At 34.0% G+C, this 17411-nt stretch overlaps 1 protein-coding gene across 2 annotated transcripts; it reads right to left on the bottom strand.

Annotated features, from left to right (window-relative positions):
- Positions 1-10103, bottom strand: LOC140956482 (uncharacterized). Of its 2 annotated transcripts, XR_012171480.1 has the most exons (9): positions 9932-10103; positions 9463-9711; positions 9169-9384; positions 6693-9081; positions 5859-6610; positions 5517-5701; positions 5345-5451; positions 5189-5240; positions 1-1771 (listed from the first exon to the last, which is right to left on the bottom strand). XR_012171480.1 is itself a non-coding variant. In XM_073413236.1 (8 exons), the coding sequence occupies exons 2-7, from the start codon at positions 9667-9669 to the stop codon at positions 5370-5372; spliced, it is 3831 nt and encodes a 1276-aa protein (XP_073269337.1). In that variant the 5' UTR covers positions 9670-9711; positions 9932-10103; the 3' UTR covers positions 5027-5240; positions 5345-5369. The 2 variants fall into 2 exon arrangements, 1 of the variants encoding a protein (XP_073269337.1); XM_073413236.1 differs by lacking the exon at positions 1-1771 and having other exon boundaries at positions 5027-5240.
- Between the last annotated feature and the right edge of the window lie 7308 nt (positions 10104-17411).

Below are 17411 nucleotides of genomic sequence, written 5' to 3'. Positions count from 1 at the left end.
AAAAGTAAAATTTTATATCAAAATTAGACTGGTTACCTTGTTCAAATCTCGAAAATAAGTTCTTAATGCATAATTTAACTCAAATCTTTTAGTCTTTTATAGTATTTATTATGTAACACACGACCGAGTAATAAAATAAGCCTCTCTACGTTACAATTCATTTCAAGAATCAATAGACAGTATAATCACATACTCAAAACTCCACAGCTCAGCTGAATATTTCACCACTGCACTTCTTCGAATGGATCCTACAACCAAAAAAAAAAAAAAACACCCAACACCTTCCAAAAACCTCACAGGTTAAAGCGTTAAACACAGATTAGTCGCGTTTTTAGCTAACCATATCGTCCTAGGTAGAGGTGTGATGGTCCCTTGTACAACTTTCTTCTTTAAGATGACAATTGTAACTGAATCAAGGAACTAAATCTTAAGAAACGGACATCTACATTATTTATGCTTCCTAAGAATAGGCGAAATCCTCGGAAAATGTACTCCCAAGTTATAATATATCAATGTATCTCATGAAACTATATACGGTTCATACACAAAAAGTCCAGATGACGGCGAATCTATGGTATATCCTAATCATAGATATACATACTACGTCTGGATAGTAGCACCAACCCGTTACTCAAACATCATCAGTCTGCTGGTTTTATCCCTTTAAAATTACATTAGGTCAAACGTATCGAGATTTCTAACTATACCATTCATAAGCAGGGTTAGAGCTCTTTATCTGAAAGGGGTGGAAGCACGTTATCACCCCTAGTAAACAATACGGTTAAAATTTTAATTTTGTAAAATAGGATAGATGGGAAGCAAGGCTGGTATAGTAGCCAAGTGGTTATGTTGATCAGACACATAAAAAGGTTTGACAATTGAATACAGCGACATAAACAAACAAATGAATATTCATTTGATTAGAACTAGGAAACAAAATACACTAACAAAATTATATTTTATGCATGATTTAGTAGCAGCAGGACAAGCAAAACAAGATTGAAAAAAGACATCCAAACTAACTGGATTAGGCAAGAGCACGGGTTTACTGGTAAAGTATGGTTTCATTTTCAGACATGATATCTATGGATGTGTGTTTTCTAAAATCGTATGGGACAATGCGTTTAAAGTTATCCTATGTTCAAAAGGGGAAAAAAAAGTAATCCTCTAGCATACAAGAAATCTCTGGGGAAGTGAGAAAACAAAATTAGTTTAATATTATTTTAAGTTCCTGCATAGTTACTTGAATTCTTATTATCGTAGAGTCAAGGGTCCTCATATCCGCATGAAGTTCCAACAAACGAAAATGAAGCCTTCTCTTGTAAATGACTCTCGTCAGAAATAAACAGGGACCAAAATCACTGCATCCCCTAAAAATTGATTCTTCTCATTGTTCTTGAAACCCTTAATTCTTCCTAGCTTATGATGACAAAAGACTAAAGTACGAGACTAAAACCTAACAATGAGCATCTACAGCCCGATTATTATTAATTAACTACTAAATATGTGAACGATAGGTTTCCGAGTCATATTAGGAAATTAAATCGAGAAGGTTACATAAAGGTAAAATCACAAAAGTTAAAAGACATAATTGAGTAACACAGATTAAGATTAGTTTGATCCAAAACAAAAAAAAAATTAAGATGTGGGCAAAACTCTGAACACCAACCATATCCTTACCCACAAAAGAATTGAGCAACCATTCTGCTTAACTCTCAGTCCTTTTTTTCTCTTCTGCTTCCCGAAGAAAAACAGGTCGAACGAAAATGATCTATGATACAAAAAATTTCAACTAAAAAACAATTAAACTATAAAAGTTTCAAAAACTGTAACTTTATCATCAGTATTAGGAATTAGGTCTCAATTGACAGGGCAAATGTTAAAATATGAAATGAAAATACATTCCTCCAGTATATAACCAACTAGAAAGCTCTTCATTAACAATTTCCGAGAAGCAAAAAATTACTTTCCTAGGTCCATCCAACCAGAACCCTTGACGACCTTGTCAAGACTAAAAGATTTACACTAATTTAGGCTCTCCTTTACACTGTTCAGTATTGGTGAGTGGTATAATTCCAAGAAATACCATCATATTCATCTCGAGTTATCTCATCCCCGTTTCAATTTAGAGCAGGTCCAATCAGTTCACAGCCAAAATATATTACTAGCACGTCCAAGATTCCCATTGCCCGACGAATCCAAATGGTACGACTGATTTGAACAATAATAAACAAAACTTATTTTTGGTTCAAGCAACTTCAATAAGAACATCTAAGGAGCCTTGTCCAAGTAACAATTAAAATCCACAAAATTTGAAACTTCAATTTACTCCAATGATCTATTATCATGGACCAATACATCTTGCTTTAAAATTGAGATAATGAAATGTTACTACTTCTATAAGTTCTCAATTTTTAAAGGTACAATGCTCCACGGCCGGAGTCAAATAAAACCATAAGTTCTTTAACTTGCAAAATCAAAGTCAAAACTTACAATCCAGTTTCACAAGTATTCACTGTTGTGGTTAGCTTCTAGTCATTGGAAGGCAAACAAAATTGATGCGTACTTTGGACTGCTAAACTCAATATAAGCAACATCTTTGTGAAATATTAAATCAGACTCTACAATCAAGTTAGATTAACCGGAGAGTCCAAATTTGAATCTTATTGCAACTTCAAATAAAAACTATGCTTGTTCATTTTCTCAATTAACAAATCTGAGAGGTCAGAAAAGTCTAGGTATTCTCACATCTCACAACCCTCCATGCGGAAAACTCAAAGAATCAAAAACAAAGTTTCAACATCTCAGGTATTTTTTCCAATCATATGGGCACAATTAAGATCCCTCAACAATTTAATTAAAGCTATTCTGCAATGATTTGTGCATATTTAACACTTGGCCTATCAAATAACACTCATATAAAGATGTTCAGAATGCAAATGTCAATCTTGATGCTTGAAACTAATAGTAATTGGAGTAGAAAAACAGAAAATTTTAAAAAAATCAGAAAAAAATCCTTGTCTTCAAAGTTTGTCTGGACCTTCATACTAAAAAGGCAAAGACCGTCTACATCAGCCTATGTATTTGATTTTATTTATGATAAAAGACAATAAATATACCAGAAGTGCACATATTAATGACAAGACAACCCGCGACACTTTTCATGTTGCTATGCACGGCATTTTTATTTCTACATCACATCTAAATTTGTGTTGCAAGCTTGCCACTCCCAGCTTCTTCGTGCCCGACTAATTATTTATAAATAATACAACTTGCAGGGGAGGAAAAATTAAAAAAAGATCATTAAATATTGAACTATGGCGCAAGAATATATGTGATCATAATATTCAATTTCCTTGAAAACGGGCAATCAACCAACCAATGAAATGGAATCAACTTCCTCTAAGCTTCATCAACTTAGACTATCCATGTAAATTATCACTGAATACACTCAGTAAGTTTTTAGCAGGAATTTTACAAGCCCGATAAGAGTTTGTGTGATGATCAGGGCATTTTACATCTGTCTAATGAATCACCCGAAAATTGAGGAAAGGAACCCCGTTGGGAGATAAATTACGAGTTACCAACAATAACAACAGCTCCAGACAAGATTTATGCACTCTAACAAAATCATCATCCTCGAGAAGGTAAATGGCCAACGCAGCATAATGAAATTGAGATGATATATGGTGCACGCATTCAAAGTCAAGTGCACGGTTTACTGAGACTTTAATGGTAAGCATACAACATTAGACAATTTCAACGTGTTTACTGACAAAGAAGACTGAACTAGGTTATTACAGTTTGTCCACAAATTTTAATACCTGGCATGCTAAACAAAAACTGCAAGGTTCTCTAATACCACTATGTTTAAGTAGAAAGGTTGGAAGGCTTTCTTCTTCAATGGCTCGCGATAAACATGGTTTTTTATTTCTCAATATTTTATCCTATATAGTTGTTCATACACACCAGAATGCAGAAGGTAAGCCCTTGACACCCACAAGTATAGCAGTGGTCCTTAGAAAACCCCCCAAACTTACTATTTGATACAGGTGTACCGATTTAGAACAGGGATGTTTTACTTGGAACTGATGAATGATGAAAAATATGGTGTATCTGACACAATACTAGTTTATTGCAACTGTAGGCATTTTTGTCATATTCTGCTATTTTCCATTAGAAGTTGATGGGAGCTTGATTTTTTGACTGATGATATTAGAATGTGCTCGAGATGCTATATCATGAAAGAACAAAAATAATATTAAAATGGCTAGCTGAGATCATTGCATGATCCGATGTTGGCACTTAAAGTGTCATTACTAACTGTATGTTCCGCAAAATTTATTTTCTCATCTCTATATGTTTTGATGGTACAAGGAAACAAAATGCACACTATATGCAGAGCATATAAGTGCCATTACCCTCTACTAAATCCACAACATCAAATTAGAAGTTACTCTACGGTGATGATGGTTTTACTGTTAGGTGCAGAAATTGCATCAAATAAACATTTTTTCCTGCAAACCTAAAGTGAATTTGCATCCATGCCCATAGTAGTGGTATGCAAAGACAGCCACTTAAAAATCCAATTATCAGAGCATCTAAATATTAGTAGACCGCACAGAGATACATCTTTATCTTGTCTGTTCTCAACAGTTGTGTGCTTTGATTTGTAGTTAGATTATTTTTTCGGTACAAGAGTGCATAACAGTACATATATATATATTTCATAAATAGACGGGTCATACTTTTCAGAACGTAGGAGTTCAACAAGAATATGAGGGAGCGACATGCAGTTTAGTTCACCAACATATGGGCATTGGCCTTCTCTATGGTATTCTTAAAATTACATCTCTTTTTACTTTAAGTCATCAAAAAGATAAAGATAAAACGACTATTTTAGTCCATTAGAGTAGTGCCAGAAGATCTGACAGAAAATTTTCAACTTGGTAGGCAAAGTTTGATTGGTCCCCATTGTTCATTCAATGCTAAAATTTAAAAGGAATCTGAACATGAGAAATAAAGCTAAAGCCTAATAAAAGTGAGATGTTATAAGCAAAGACAAAATATCCCATAACACGAACATAAAGGAAACCAAGTTCAACACAGCTTTTTTGACATGATAATCCATCACCAAACTATCCCAAAAGCAAAATCAGATGTCAAGCCCATAAAAAAACAACTTAACTGCAACAAAAACTTCATCCCAGTGGCACCAATTCCCAAGACAATGTAGTAACCTGAGATAACAACCCATGAAAAGCCAAATTATCAAATTTGAAGCTAAATTTCATAAGTTGATAGAATAACCAGAACGGGTGCTAAAAAGAAGCTTATACCCTACCAGCAACAAAACCCGGTACCAGGGGTCAAGGTTTGTTCCCACGGCCATTAGCACCTACTTTTTTACTCCTGTTTCCCCCATCATAACCCATATGCCCAGCGAAAGATCTGCAGTAATAACAAATAAAATAATAACAATAATCCAGCAGAACATAAACAGTATACTTTCTTACCTCTGCTTCTTTTTATTTCTTTGTTTGATGGTTTTTACCATATCCATAGCCATCTTCTGGTGTTCTCTAGTTTGAGAATGCATTTCTAGCCCCTCCACAGTCTGGCAATCAAACACACAAATCCTACACCAACCCATGCTGATAGGCCTCCTCTTCCTTGATTGGTCAAAAGAATCCACCTCACCCTGTAAAATTTCAATTAAAAACATTGATTTCTGAATGGTTATAATGAATATTAGCAGAAAATAAACTTATACACAGGGCATAATAGATCAATAAGGTCGGAAGTTTAAAAAATAAGATATACTTGAACACAATAAAAAATCCTCAGTCGATACTTACTGCAAAGCCTCCAGGATTAGGAAATCCTTGAGGTGGATAGTTGCCCCTGATACCAGGCTCCCCAAAAGGTGGAATACTTGGTCTGTCACCTCTAATAGATCCACCAAATGGTATTCGATTGTTAAAATTTCCTGGTCCACCCAATTCTCCTGTATGGGAGTTACCAGAAAAGATACCAGGTCCAGCAGCCTCAGAAAAAAAATTACCAGGCAAATATCCAGGGCCCGAGAAGTCCACCCTCCCTAAGGGGACTGGTCCATCTTTTCCAAAAGCATCATCGCTCTTGATATGGCTGTGGAGTGGACGATTCATATGCTCTCCGAATCTCAAATTGTGTTGACCGTCAGTGTCACCTCTCCCCGGGTGACCACCAGTCATAGGGTGAAACCTGCTATCATGAAAAGGATTTCCAACAGGGTCTGAAGGTAGATTGAAAGATCTGGAAGCTTCAACAAACCTATGTGCTTCCCTGGCATTAACATCATCAAAAGCAGCGGTGCCTCGAGGAAATCTGGAAGGCCCAACAAATTCACGAGGAGATATGCCAAGATACTCCCCATCTGGACTACGGGAAGGGAAATGTTTTGCATGATGTCCAGATCCAGGGCCAGGTCCAAAGACATCCGCATGACCCTGTCCAACCGAAGCACGATATGGAGGCAAGAGTCTCGAATTTGGATTTAATCCTGAATTTAATTTCCCTCCAGTGCCATAAGATGACTCAGGTCGTGATTTATCAACCGTAATTGAACCTGTATATGAAAAAGAAACCACTGAGGAGGAAAAATCCACCATGGAAACATAAAAAAAAATTTTATTAAACAATAAAAGTACCTTGTTCAAGAGGCCGAAATGGCTCCATCGGAAATGGATTCAAATGCTCCCGTAAGCCAAAGTTTGAGTCAGTTTCCCCATTAGCCCTCCAAACACTTGGCTCATGCCCATGAATCTGCCTATGAGGAACACTCTCAACAGACCCAGACAGGTGAGAGGAGCTTTGATGTTTCGACATGACACCTTCATTAGATCCAACATGGTTCCCACGTGGATAAGTCTCAAAACTTCCAGGTGGAGGCCCAAAGTAACCAGATGCGTTCCCGGTATGGGATGTCGGGATAGGGAGGGGAAGAGATTGCCCAGGTTGCTGCGAAATTCCCAATCCTTGGGGCGACCTTAGTGTCAATAGAGGTTGCTCTTTGACTTGTGCTTCAGGCTTGGAGAGAGGGTACTTGGAAACTTTCTCAATATCAGTAGACAGACCCACAACTACAGCCTCCTTCCGACTTTCAAGGCCCTCCTCTACCTTTTGGGGCAAATTTGAGTCTGCCATAAAATGGATCTCTTCTTTAGAGGCATTACCTTCTGTAGTGTTTGCCTCAATGGATATGGCACCAGATAATTTATCTGTCGCGATCTCACTAACCTCATCCTTCACTCTAGTAGCAATCATTTCGTGTGGTCCCAATTTTTTATTCATAACGGCTTCTTCTTTCAAGGGCCTAACATCAGTTCCAAGGACTTCCTTTTCAGCAAGCCCCTGACCTGGTACCCTAACATCTGGATTTGCATGCTTACCTGAAAAAGAATCCTCCTTCTCAAGTACTGCAGATTCAACAGAATTCATATTGGCAGGTGGCTGAGTTGAACCAAGTTGTGCAGGTACAGTGTGAACCACAGCTCCAAAGCCACTAGATGGTTGTGGATAGTTTTGTGGATGCATGCCCTCATTTGACATCATGAGTTTAACATCATGATTTTGAGACTGCTGGGGAGGACCATAGGGGCGTAGCTGAGGTTGAAGAGGCTGTTGTTGAAAACGACTTTGCTGCAGAAATTGAGCCTTAACAGGAGTAACGAAAGGCTGCTGTTGTGCGATTTGCTGGGGTACAGCTTGTTGAACTGGCTGCAAAACAGTACCATGCTGAAGAAGATGGTTTGAAGGTTGTGAGTGCGCAGAAATTTGCTGGTGTGCTGGGGGAGCACCAGAAATCTGGCTTTGTGGCAGCAAAAATGCAGAAGGCGGTTGCGGGGGAAAAGAATCATGAGAAGGGGGTGGCCGCATCACAGCAGGTTGATGAGGAACTTGACCGTGCAATTTAACTGGATGCAACGACCCACCTGTGGGACGTAGATTTATCGGAGGTTGATCAAAAACACCTGAATGCATTTGATGGGCCGTCTGAGGTTGTTGATATGAATGATGTCCTATAACACTAGAAGCTGGAGGATGTGGCGGCTGTGGTTGAGCAGCAGAAACAGTTGGCTGGTTAAGTGGAGGAGGGCGTAGTTGAGGGTACTGATTCTGATACTGTGAAGCTTGCGGCTGAATCTGCAAATGAGACTGGTTTGAAGTTTGATTTTGGAATTGAGGTTGACTGTGATTTTGGGAAGCATGAGAGTGATGAATCTGCAAAGGAGGTTGAAAATAAGGAAGCAACTGAGGATGTTGGACAGCAGGTTGCATACTCACCGCTTGGACACTGAGTGGAAGCTGGTTAGGCTGACTGTGAGGTGGCAGGGGAGGAATTTGGGGGGGAATTTGAGCCTGGGGATACATCAGATATGGAGGTTGTTGTTGAGGGTTGACTTGATAATTAGGAGGAAAGGTTTGGTTGGGTGCACGCAACTGGGGTTGCACCTGAGAAGGAACTTGTACCTGCATCGGAATTTGAGATAGCACAGGTGGCTGAGATTGTGCTTGGCCTTGGCCTTGGCCTGGTGGTTGAAACTGGGGCTGCTGCTGTGTTTGAGGGACAGGATAAGGCTGCAGCTGAGGCTGATGGTGGCTGTGAGAGAGGGGCTGGGGCTGGGGCTGGGGCTGGGGCTGGGGCTGGGGCTGGGGCTGGGCGGGGGCTGGGGGCTGGTTGTATGCATGAGACTGGGGCTGAACATGCACATGCAGTGGATTGTGCTGGTATTGCTGATAAGGCTGTTGGTAAGGATCATATCCGGCATATTGCTGATAGTATTGCTGGTATTGTTGCTGATAAGAATGCTCTGTGGTTAGCACAGAAACAGCCTGAAGGTTAGCAATAGGTTGCTGGTTGGGCTTTTGTCCAGGCTGCAGATTAGCACCAACGTTCTGACTATTCTGGGGCTGAGAATGTGGTTGGCCAGATTGAGTTGTAGTGAGGTTTATAGTTGCAGTGGTTGTGGGCAAAGCTGTGCCAGAGCTAGTTACACCTGGAACGCCTTCTGCAGCCTGTTTTGCTTCATACACTCCCTGCAATTAAAGCTCGAGGTAAGAGTTCATTCTATCCTAGATTCCTAGTTCATATGAATACAAAGAATAAATGTTCGATACACTCACCGTACAACACTGTGCGTGATCATGTACTTGGCGATGAACAATTTGGATGCCACATCTGTTACATATAACAGCCGAATTTCCAAAGGAACACTCAGAACAATGAGAAATACAATCTGATAGAGTACCCTCCCATGGGCAACCACTTCTGAAGAATAGACAGTGCACCTTAACATTTCCAATCTTTTCCGCCAGTGTTCTGTCAGAGTCTATTAGCGGCTGCCAAAAATTTTACAGCTTCAGAAATTATGCAAGAAACTGTGAGTGTCATTCAAACGTATAGGCAGGAGAGACAACCTTAGAATCCGACTCGGTCACCAAGTATCCATCATAAGGGCATGCCTTGCTACCATTTGCAATATGTGACAAGCAAGGTTTGCAGTATAGGTGACTGCACTGTGACTGAAACGCTTCATTTGGATAAACAAGTGTACGACAAACAGGACAAAAATACTCCCCTGGATAGGTTTGGATGTTTATTATGCACTCTATATCGAAACCCATGGATTCTCAGGTAAAAACTCGGACGAAAACAAGCTTCAACGCCTGGACAAAGAAATAAAAGATTAATATATGCATAAAAAAATACACTTTAACAGATAACGAACCTGAAATAACTTCATCTGAAAAATGTACCCACAAAAAAGTATTCTAAAAAACAAGTAGAACTATTCCTCAAAAAATATCTATATACATCGGCTGTATCGAGAATGACGAAAAATCACGCCGAAACATATAAATTTAGGGGGGGAAAACTGTGACGCACCTCTTTCAAAAACCCTAATCGAAATATTCTATCATCGAATGAACCCTGGATGCGCGATACCGGAACTGATCTTGAGAATTTTTCGACTTTCTTAATGGTATTGTCTGTGACTGGAGAAATGAACTGTGCCAAGCTGAGGGGCAAATGGGCGATCGGCGGTGCCTTTTATATGCGGAGAGATAGGGTTTACAGTACGATGTAAACCAAATACATATAATTATTATATATATAAAAATAAATTACCATCATCTCCAAAGATGAGATCTTTTAACATAAACAGCTCAATTCGTGAAATTGGATAAAATGGAAATGTTGTGTAAAGAAATGGAAAAATTGGCACTCGACACTGAACATTTGGTTAAAAAATATCTATGAAACCAGGATTACGATCATTAATTGTTTTTAAAATTTATACGTATATCGAAAATTTACTAGAAGTCTACAAAACATCACGTAGAAACAATATGAGGTTAACAAAGCTAACAGAGCTCTGCCGAGGGTCATCGGATCACTGACAACGGCGACCAGTGTCGAATCGAGGTTTGAATAAATACTAATGAGAATTTCAATATCCTAACTCATCTTAAGATTGAACAAAATGGAAAAATGGTGTAAAGAAATGGGAAAATAAGCTCACATTTATGAACATTCTCATATGATATCAAATATTTTGTCAAAAAAATATACGAAATGACTATTATAGAATTATATTTGATTTTAAAACTCAGTCTATATCAAAAAATCACTGGAACCCTACAAAAATACCCAACATCTAGTCTGGTCACCAAATCTCAAAATGCTCGTCGGAGGGTTATTGAATCTCTGATGACGGTGGCCGTCGAATTGAGGTTTAAACAAATATTAATGATAATCTCAATATTCTAACTCATCCAATATTGAATTTTTAAAAATAGTACTCTTTGTTAAATATTTTTAAAAATAGGTTTGCATAATTACAAAAATCCTAAAATACCCTAATTTCACCATGTCTCTATCTTAATTTATTAATACTATAAATAAAATAACTCCATCTTTTTAAAATACACAAAGAGATTATCATATATTGTATCTTAGAACTATAATGTTTTATTCATTATATTCAAATAAAAATTATGATTTATCATTAAGTTTAAGTAAAAAAAATTGCAATAGAAAAAATTTATAACATAAGTTACTAAAAGATGTAACAAAATATAATATTTATAATTAATAAATAATAAGGAATAATGAATGTTTGATAAATGATGATATTGAAGGGATTAAAAAAACCTGAGAATGCAAAACAAATTTTTTTTACGGAAAAAAAAAAGATTTTCTTCATAAATAAATAAAAAAACAAAAACTTGCTTGAGACGAATTAAAAAAACCTGAGAATGCAAAACAAATTTTTTTTTACGGAAAAAATGATTTTCTTCATAAATAAATAAAAAAGGCAAAAACTTGTGTGATACGGTCTCACGGGTTGTATTTTGTGAGACAGATCTCTTATTTGGGTCATCTATGGAAAAATATTACTTTTTATGTTAAAAGTATTACTTTTTATTGTGAATATCGGTAGGGTTGACCCGTCTCACAGATAAAGATTCGTGAGACCGTCTCACAAGAGACCTATTCAATAAAAAAATTTATTAGCTGCGTTATCTATGTTTTCTTAAAAAAATTAAGATTTGTATATCAATTATATTTTATTTTTATTTCATATATCTTCAATAAATTTAATATAGTCATGAAATTTGCAAGCGTGCCAAATTAATTATTGTATCCCCTTATTTTAAAATTTTAAATTCGTTTATTTATCAAATAATTTTTTAGTTAAAAATATGATTTAATTAAATTTCAAAGATTTTAATATCTATACATTAACATTTTAATGTTTATTTCAATTAAATATAATGAGCCGGGTAATCATTCAAAAATTTTGACTATTATTAATTAAGAATTAGTATTTTAAAAAAATATTTTTATCCATATTAAATATCATATTTAAAAGTTCATACACACAATTTAATAATTCAATATTTTTACTATTAATTTTTGTTTTTGACATTATGTTTTTTTTTAAAAAAAAAATAAGGTGATTCGATTATAAACTTCATTTTTATTCAAAATTTACCGATTGGTTTGACAGATTTTCACAATTTGTCAAAGATGTACTTTTGCATTAGTTTGTTAATTATTTTAATTTTTTTAAAATAATTATTAACAAAAATAGCCAAGCCTATGTATGCATGTCGTTATTATGTTAATAATAGAACATAAAATAAATAATTATATTGCATATAACGAATAACAAGATAAAATACAATTTCCATTAATATAGATATACATCAATGAAAGTTTAAAAGGATATATTCGGGATTAAAAGTAGACAAATCATCACATTTAAGGTTAAAATTGATTATGGTACTTTCCAAGATGCTTTTTGAAGAAGAGCTCTTAATTCATGATAGACATGGATATCCGACACGACTCAACCAAAGCCAATTTTATAAAACAGTTATCTGACTCGATTCGATTAATGAAAAATATTATTTTTTATGCTTGAAGTATTATAGTTAACTTTAAGTGTGGATTGTGTTCATCTTTCTCATGGAAATAGATTCGTAAGACCGTCTCATAAAAGACCTATACTTATTTTTTTGTCAAAAATATTATTTTTTATTATAGACATGAGTCGAGTTGACTCATCTCACATATAAAAATCCTTGATACCGTCAGATAGCAAAGTACTTTTAATTATATCATGTTATAGGCGTCTATCCAATCAATAACTACAACCATTTATCAAATATCATGTAAGTATCCCACACAATTAAATTGTTCTACTATTCATCAATGGATATGTCTTTTGTGAGACGGTTTCGCAGATCTATATATATGAAACGGATTCACTCGATCCATATTTTTAATGAAAATTAATATTTTTGACATAAAAATTAATATTTTTCATGAGTCGGTTATGTTCGAAAATTTGTCTCACAAAATTCACCCATAAAACCGTCTGATGTGAGTTTTTATGTTCATCAATTGACACATCAATTTCAAGGCTATTATCAATTACGCCCCTCATAATTGTATTGCTATAATATTTAACTAACGATATTTTGTTTGTCATTGGATATGTTTGGTTGCAAAGAAATATATTGATTATTTATTAAATATAAAATTATAATATTATTCTTCAAATATTTTTTAAAATATATGTTAATTATTAAAATAAAGTAAAAATATAATTTATCCCAAGTTTAATCAATCTATTGGGATCAAAATAAAGTTTACAGATGGTGAATAAACTTTTGATAATATTTTTGTGAAAACGAGTTCTAATAATTTTTAAACTGTTAAAACAAGTATCCTTGAACAGTTGGCTTTGGAAGGCCACTTAAAAGTGAACAAATACAAAAACAGTTCGGCTAATGAACGGTTGGAAAATGAAATGAGTGAGAAAAGTATGTGCGTAAAGTAAATAACACATGGATTTTATGGATGTTCAGAGACAAAAACTTATATGTCATCTTTTTCTTTCACTTAGGATGAATTCAAATAAAAGACTTTGATGTTACGACATATTGTAAACACCCTCTACAATCAAGACTTAAAAATACCTAAATTGTAACTCTTAGTGATCACTTAATAAATCTGGTTTATTTAAGAACTATTGGTTCACCAGACAACACAACCAATAACCAACGGTTAGCTTGTAATGACTTGAATTGGTGAAGTTGTACAAAGATGATCACTAATTATCGGATATGAAATCTAAGGCATGTGCTTGATGAGCAGATTGAAGTTAGAAAAATTTGAGTGCTCAAAGATATTAGAATGCAGAATGTAATGTTCATAGTTTTAGTAATGAGACGGGTTCGGGCCAAAATCCAAGACCTGCCAAGAAAAATTAGGACCCGAACCCTCCCCGCNTATGGTGAATAAACTCTTGATAATATTTTTGTGAAAACGAGTTGTTCTAATAATTTTTAAACTGTTAAAACAAGTATCCTTGAACAGTTGGCTTCGGAAGGCCACTTAAAAGTGAACAAATACAAAAACAGTTCGGCTAGCCATTGGATACACAATTTTTTTATATTTCATCACTTCCAATAGGTGAGTGACACTTCATCGGTGCTCACATAGGTGTGCACGGTAGATGTGCAGGATATCAAAACTGTATATATATATATATATATATATATATAATGTCATCCTTTTCTTTCACTTAAGATGAATTCAAATAAAAGACTTTGATGTTATGACTTATTGTAAACACCCTCTACAATCAAGACTTAAAAATGCCTAAATTGTAATTCATAGTGATCACTTTACAAATCTGGTTTGTTTAAGAACGATTGGTTCACCAGACAACATAACCAATAACCAATGGTTAGCTTGTAATGACTTGAATTGGTGAAGTGGTACAAAGATGATCACTAATTATCGGATATGAAATCTAAGGCATGTGCTTGATGAGCAAATTGAAAGTTAGAAAAATTTGAGTGTTCAAAGATCTTGGAATGCAGAATGTAATGTTCATAGTTTTAGTAATGAGACGGGTTCGGGCCAAAATCCGAGACCTGCCAAGAAAAATTAGGACCCGAACCCTCCCCGCCTCTTTTTTAGCCCCACCCCACCTCACCTCAAAACCCGACGGGTCCAACCATTGGACCCGTGGACCTTCTATATATTTAATTAAAAAAAACTTAAATAAATTATTATTAATAATATATATTAAATGAAATATATATATACATAATATATGTGCCTATATTTATATATTATGTGTATATATATGTATACAATATATATATACTGTGAATTTTATATTCATTTATAAATTTATGCATTTGACTGAATTTATTTTTTGATATTCACAAATTTTTCAAAAAAACATAATATTTTTTATTTATTATGTGTAACATAACATTTTTATGTAAAAACTTTTTATCTAGTTTAAATTATTATTTTATAACATTTAGTTCATTAATTATATTTTTTGTTATTCAAGAAAAATTTGGAATTGTTGGATCTTGTTCAGATTCAAATTGTTGTTCTAGAATATTTAGTTGCTTTTTTATCCTATTTAGGGATGGCAATTTCCTCCGAACCCGTTGGAGGATTNGAAATGACTATTATAGAATTATATTTGATTTTAAAACTCAGTCGTATATCAAAAAATCACTGGAACCTTATAAAAATACCTCACATCTAGTCTGGTCACCAAATCTCACAATGCTCGTCGGAGGGTTATTGAATCTCTGATGACGGTGGCCGTCGAACTGAGGTTTAAACAAATATTAATGATAATCTTAATATTCTAACTCATCCAATATTGAATTTTTAAAAATAGTACTCTTTGTTAAATATTTTTAAAAATAGGTAATTACAAAAATCCTAAAATACCCTAATTTCACCATGTCTCTATCTTAATTTATTAATACTATAAATAAAATAACTCCATCTTTTTAAAATACACAAATATATTATCATTATATTGTATCTTAGAACTATAATGTTTTATTCATTATATTCAAATAAAAATTATGATTNAATGTAATAAATGTGTGTGGGGACGGAGGTATGAAATCCGAACCATACCCTACCCATTGTCATCCCTAATCCTATTGTTGATATATATACATCTAGTTATTTTTTAGGTATAATCTACATTTCTTATTACATAATTATGTACATCTGAAGTAGAATATCTATTATATATGAAGAGTTTATTTATGATATTATTCATAGATCTATTATATCTGAAGTGGACGAATTATCAGAACTATTATCATGACTACTTGTTTTATCAAAAAAAAGTTTAACTTTTCCTTCTAAATATTGAGTTATTTCTTTTAATTGGGTGTTGGTTCTTCATATTCAATTGGTTTTGATATGACGATACCATCTAAAATCCATTTTTCTGAAAGTTTTATCTTTCCATTGAATTCCTTTATTAGATTTTCTTAAATCTATTTGTAATAAAATGGTCAACAAGCTGCTGGAATATTCACTAAGCCATTACCAGACGATAAATTTTCTTACTTTCGTAATATTCTTAGTCTAGTTGATCTAAATTAATGCATATATTTAGGGGAACAAAATTCGAGCAGATAAAAAAGTTAATCAAATTAGTATACAATTTCGACCGCTCTGATCCAAAGTTATGAAAGCTATATCTTATCATATACTTTGTCCATTTTTAACTAAAGCATATTAATCAGTTCTTGAATGGTCTGAAATTACTTATTATATGTTTTCAAAATATATTTATTTTTAACCAGGTATATGAACAGCCAAAAGTTACTTTTTGATTTTTCGAAATTTCAAAATTCTTCAAATCACATACAGACATGTGTACTGTCATGTCTATCAAATTGGATTATATATATATTTTACATCATTCAATTCTATCCTTTCCGAGTCCTTAAGTTGTATTCTCATATCCTTCTAACACTTTTGCAGAAATAATAGACCGTTTCTTCAATTACAAGAAATGACAAGCTATACACACAACACTCTTTTCATTAACTTCGCCTTTGTTATGCCATGAATGACAAGAAGGCGACACTAATGTCTAGGATGCTCGAAGCTTCAAGCCTTCAAAAGTTTCNCGTTAGTTTGTTAATTATTTTAATTTTTTAAAATAATTATTAACAAAAATAGACAAGCCTTTGTATGCATGTCGTTATTGTGTTAATAATAGAACATAAAATAAATAATTATATTGCATATAACGAATAACAAGATAAAATACAATTTCCATTAATATATATATACATCAATGAAAGTTTAAAAGGATATAGTCGGAATTAAAAGTAGATAAATCATCAAATTTAAGGTTAAAATTGATTATGGTACTTTCCAAGATGCTTTTTGAAGAAGAGCTCTTAATTCATGATAGACATGGATATCCGACACGACTCAACCAAAGACAATTTTATAAAACAGTTATCTGACTCGATTCGATTAATGAAAAATATTATTTTTTATGCTTGAAGTATTATAGTTAACTTTAAGTGTGGATTGTGTTCATCTTTCTCATGGAAATAGATTCGTAAGACCGTCTCATAAAAGACCTATACTTATTTTTTTGTCAAAAATATTATTTTTTATTATAGACATGAGTTGAGTTGACTCATCTCACATATAAAAATCCTTGATACCGTCAGATAGCAAAGTACTTTTAATTATATCATGTTATAGGCGTCTATCCAATCAATAACTACAACCATTTATCAAATATCATGTAAGTATCCCACACAATTAAATTGTTCTACTATTCATCAATGAATATGTCTTTTGTGAGACGGTTTCGCAGATCTATATATATAAAACGGATTCACTCGATCCATATTTTTAATGAAAAATAATATTTTTGACATAAAAATTAATATTTTTCATGAGTCGGTTATGTTCGAAAATTTGTCTCACAAAATTCACCCATAAAATCGTCTGATGTGAGTTTTTATGTTCATCAATTGACACATCA

Source organism: Primulina huaijiensis, chromosome 14 (assembly GCF_012295235.1).
Source record: "Primulina huaijiensis isolate GDHJ02 chromosome 14, ASM1229523v2, whole genome shotgun sequence".
Lineage (NCBI taxonomy): Eukaryota > Viridiplantae > Streptophyta > Magnoliopsida > Lamiales > Gesneriaceae > Primulina > Primulina huaijiensis.
The sequence above is the reverse complement of the archived record's forward strand: the minus strand, read 5'-3'. Positions and strand labels throughout refer to the sequence as shown.

Bases quoted from the DNA above. Each gene is read 5' to 3' on its own strand.
- LOC140956482 (XM_073413236.1), bottom strand. From the start codon at position 9,669: ATGGGTTTCGATATAGAGTGCATAATAAACATCCAAACCTATCCAGGG. The intron at 9,385-9,462 runs GTTGTCTCTCCT...AATTTTTGGCAG, and splicing joins TGACCGAGTCGGATTCTAAG to CCGCTAATAGACTCTGACAG. The intron at 5,702-5,858 runs GTAAGTATCGAC...GAAATTTTACAG, and splicing joins CTAATCCTGGAGGCTTTGCA to GGTGAGGTGGATTCTTTTGA.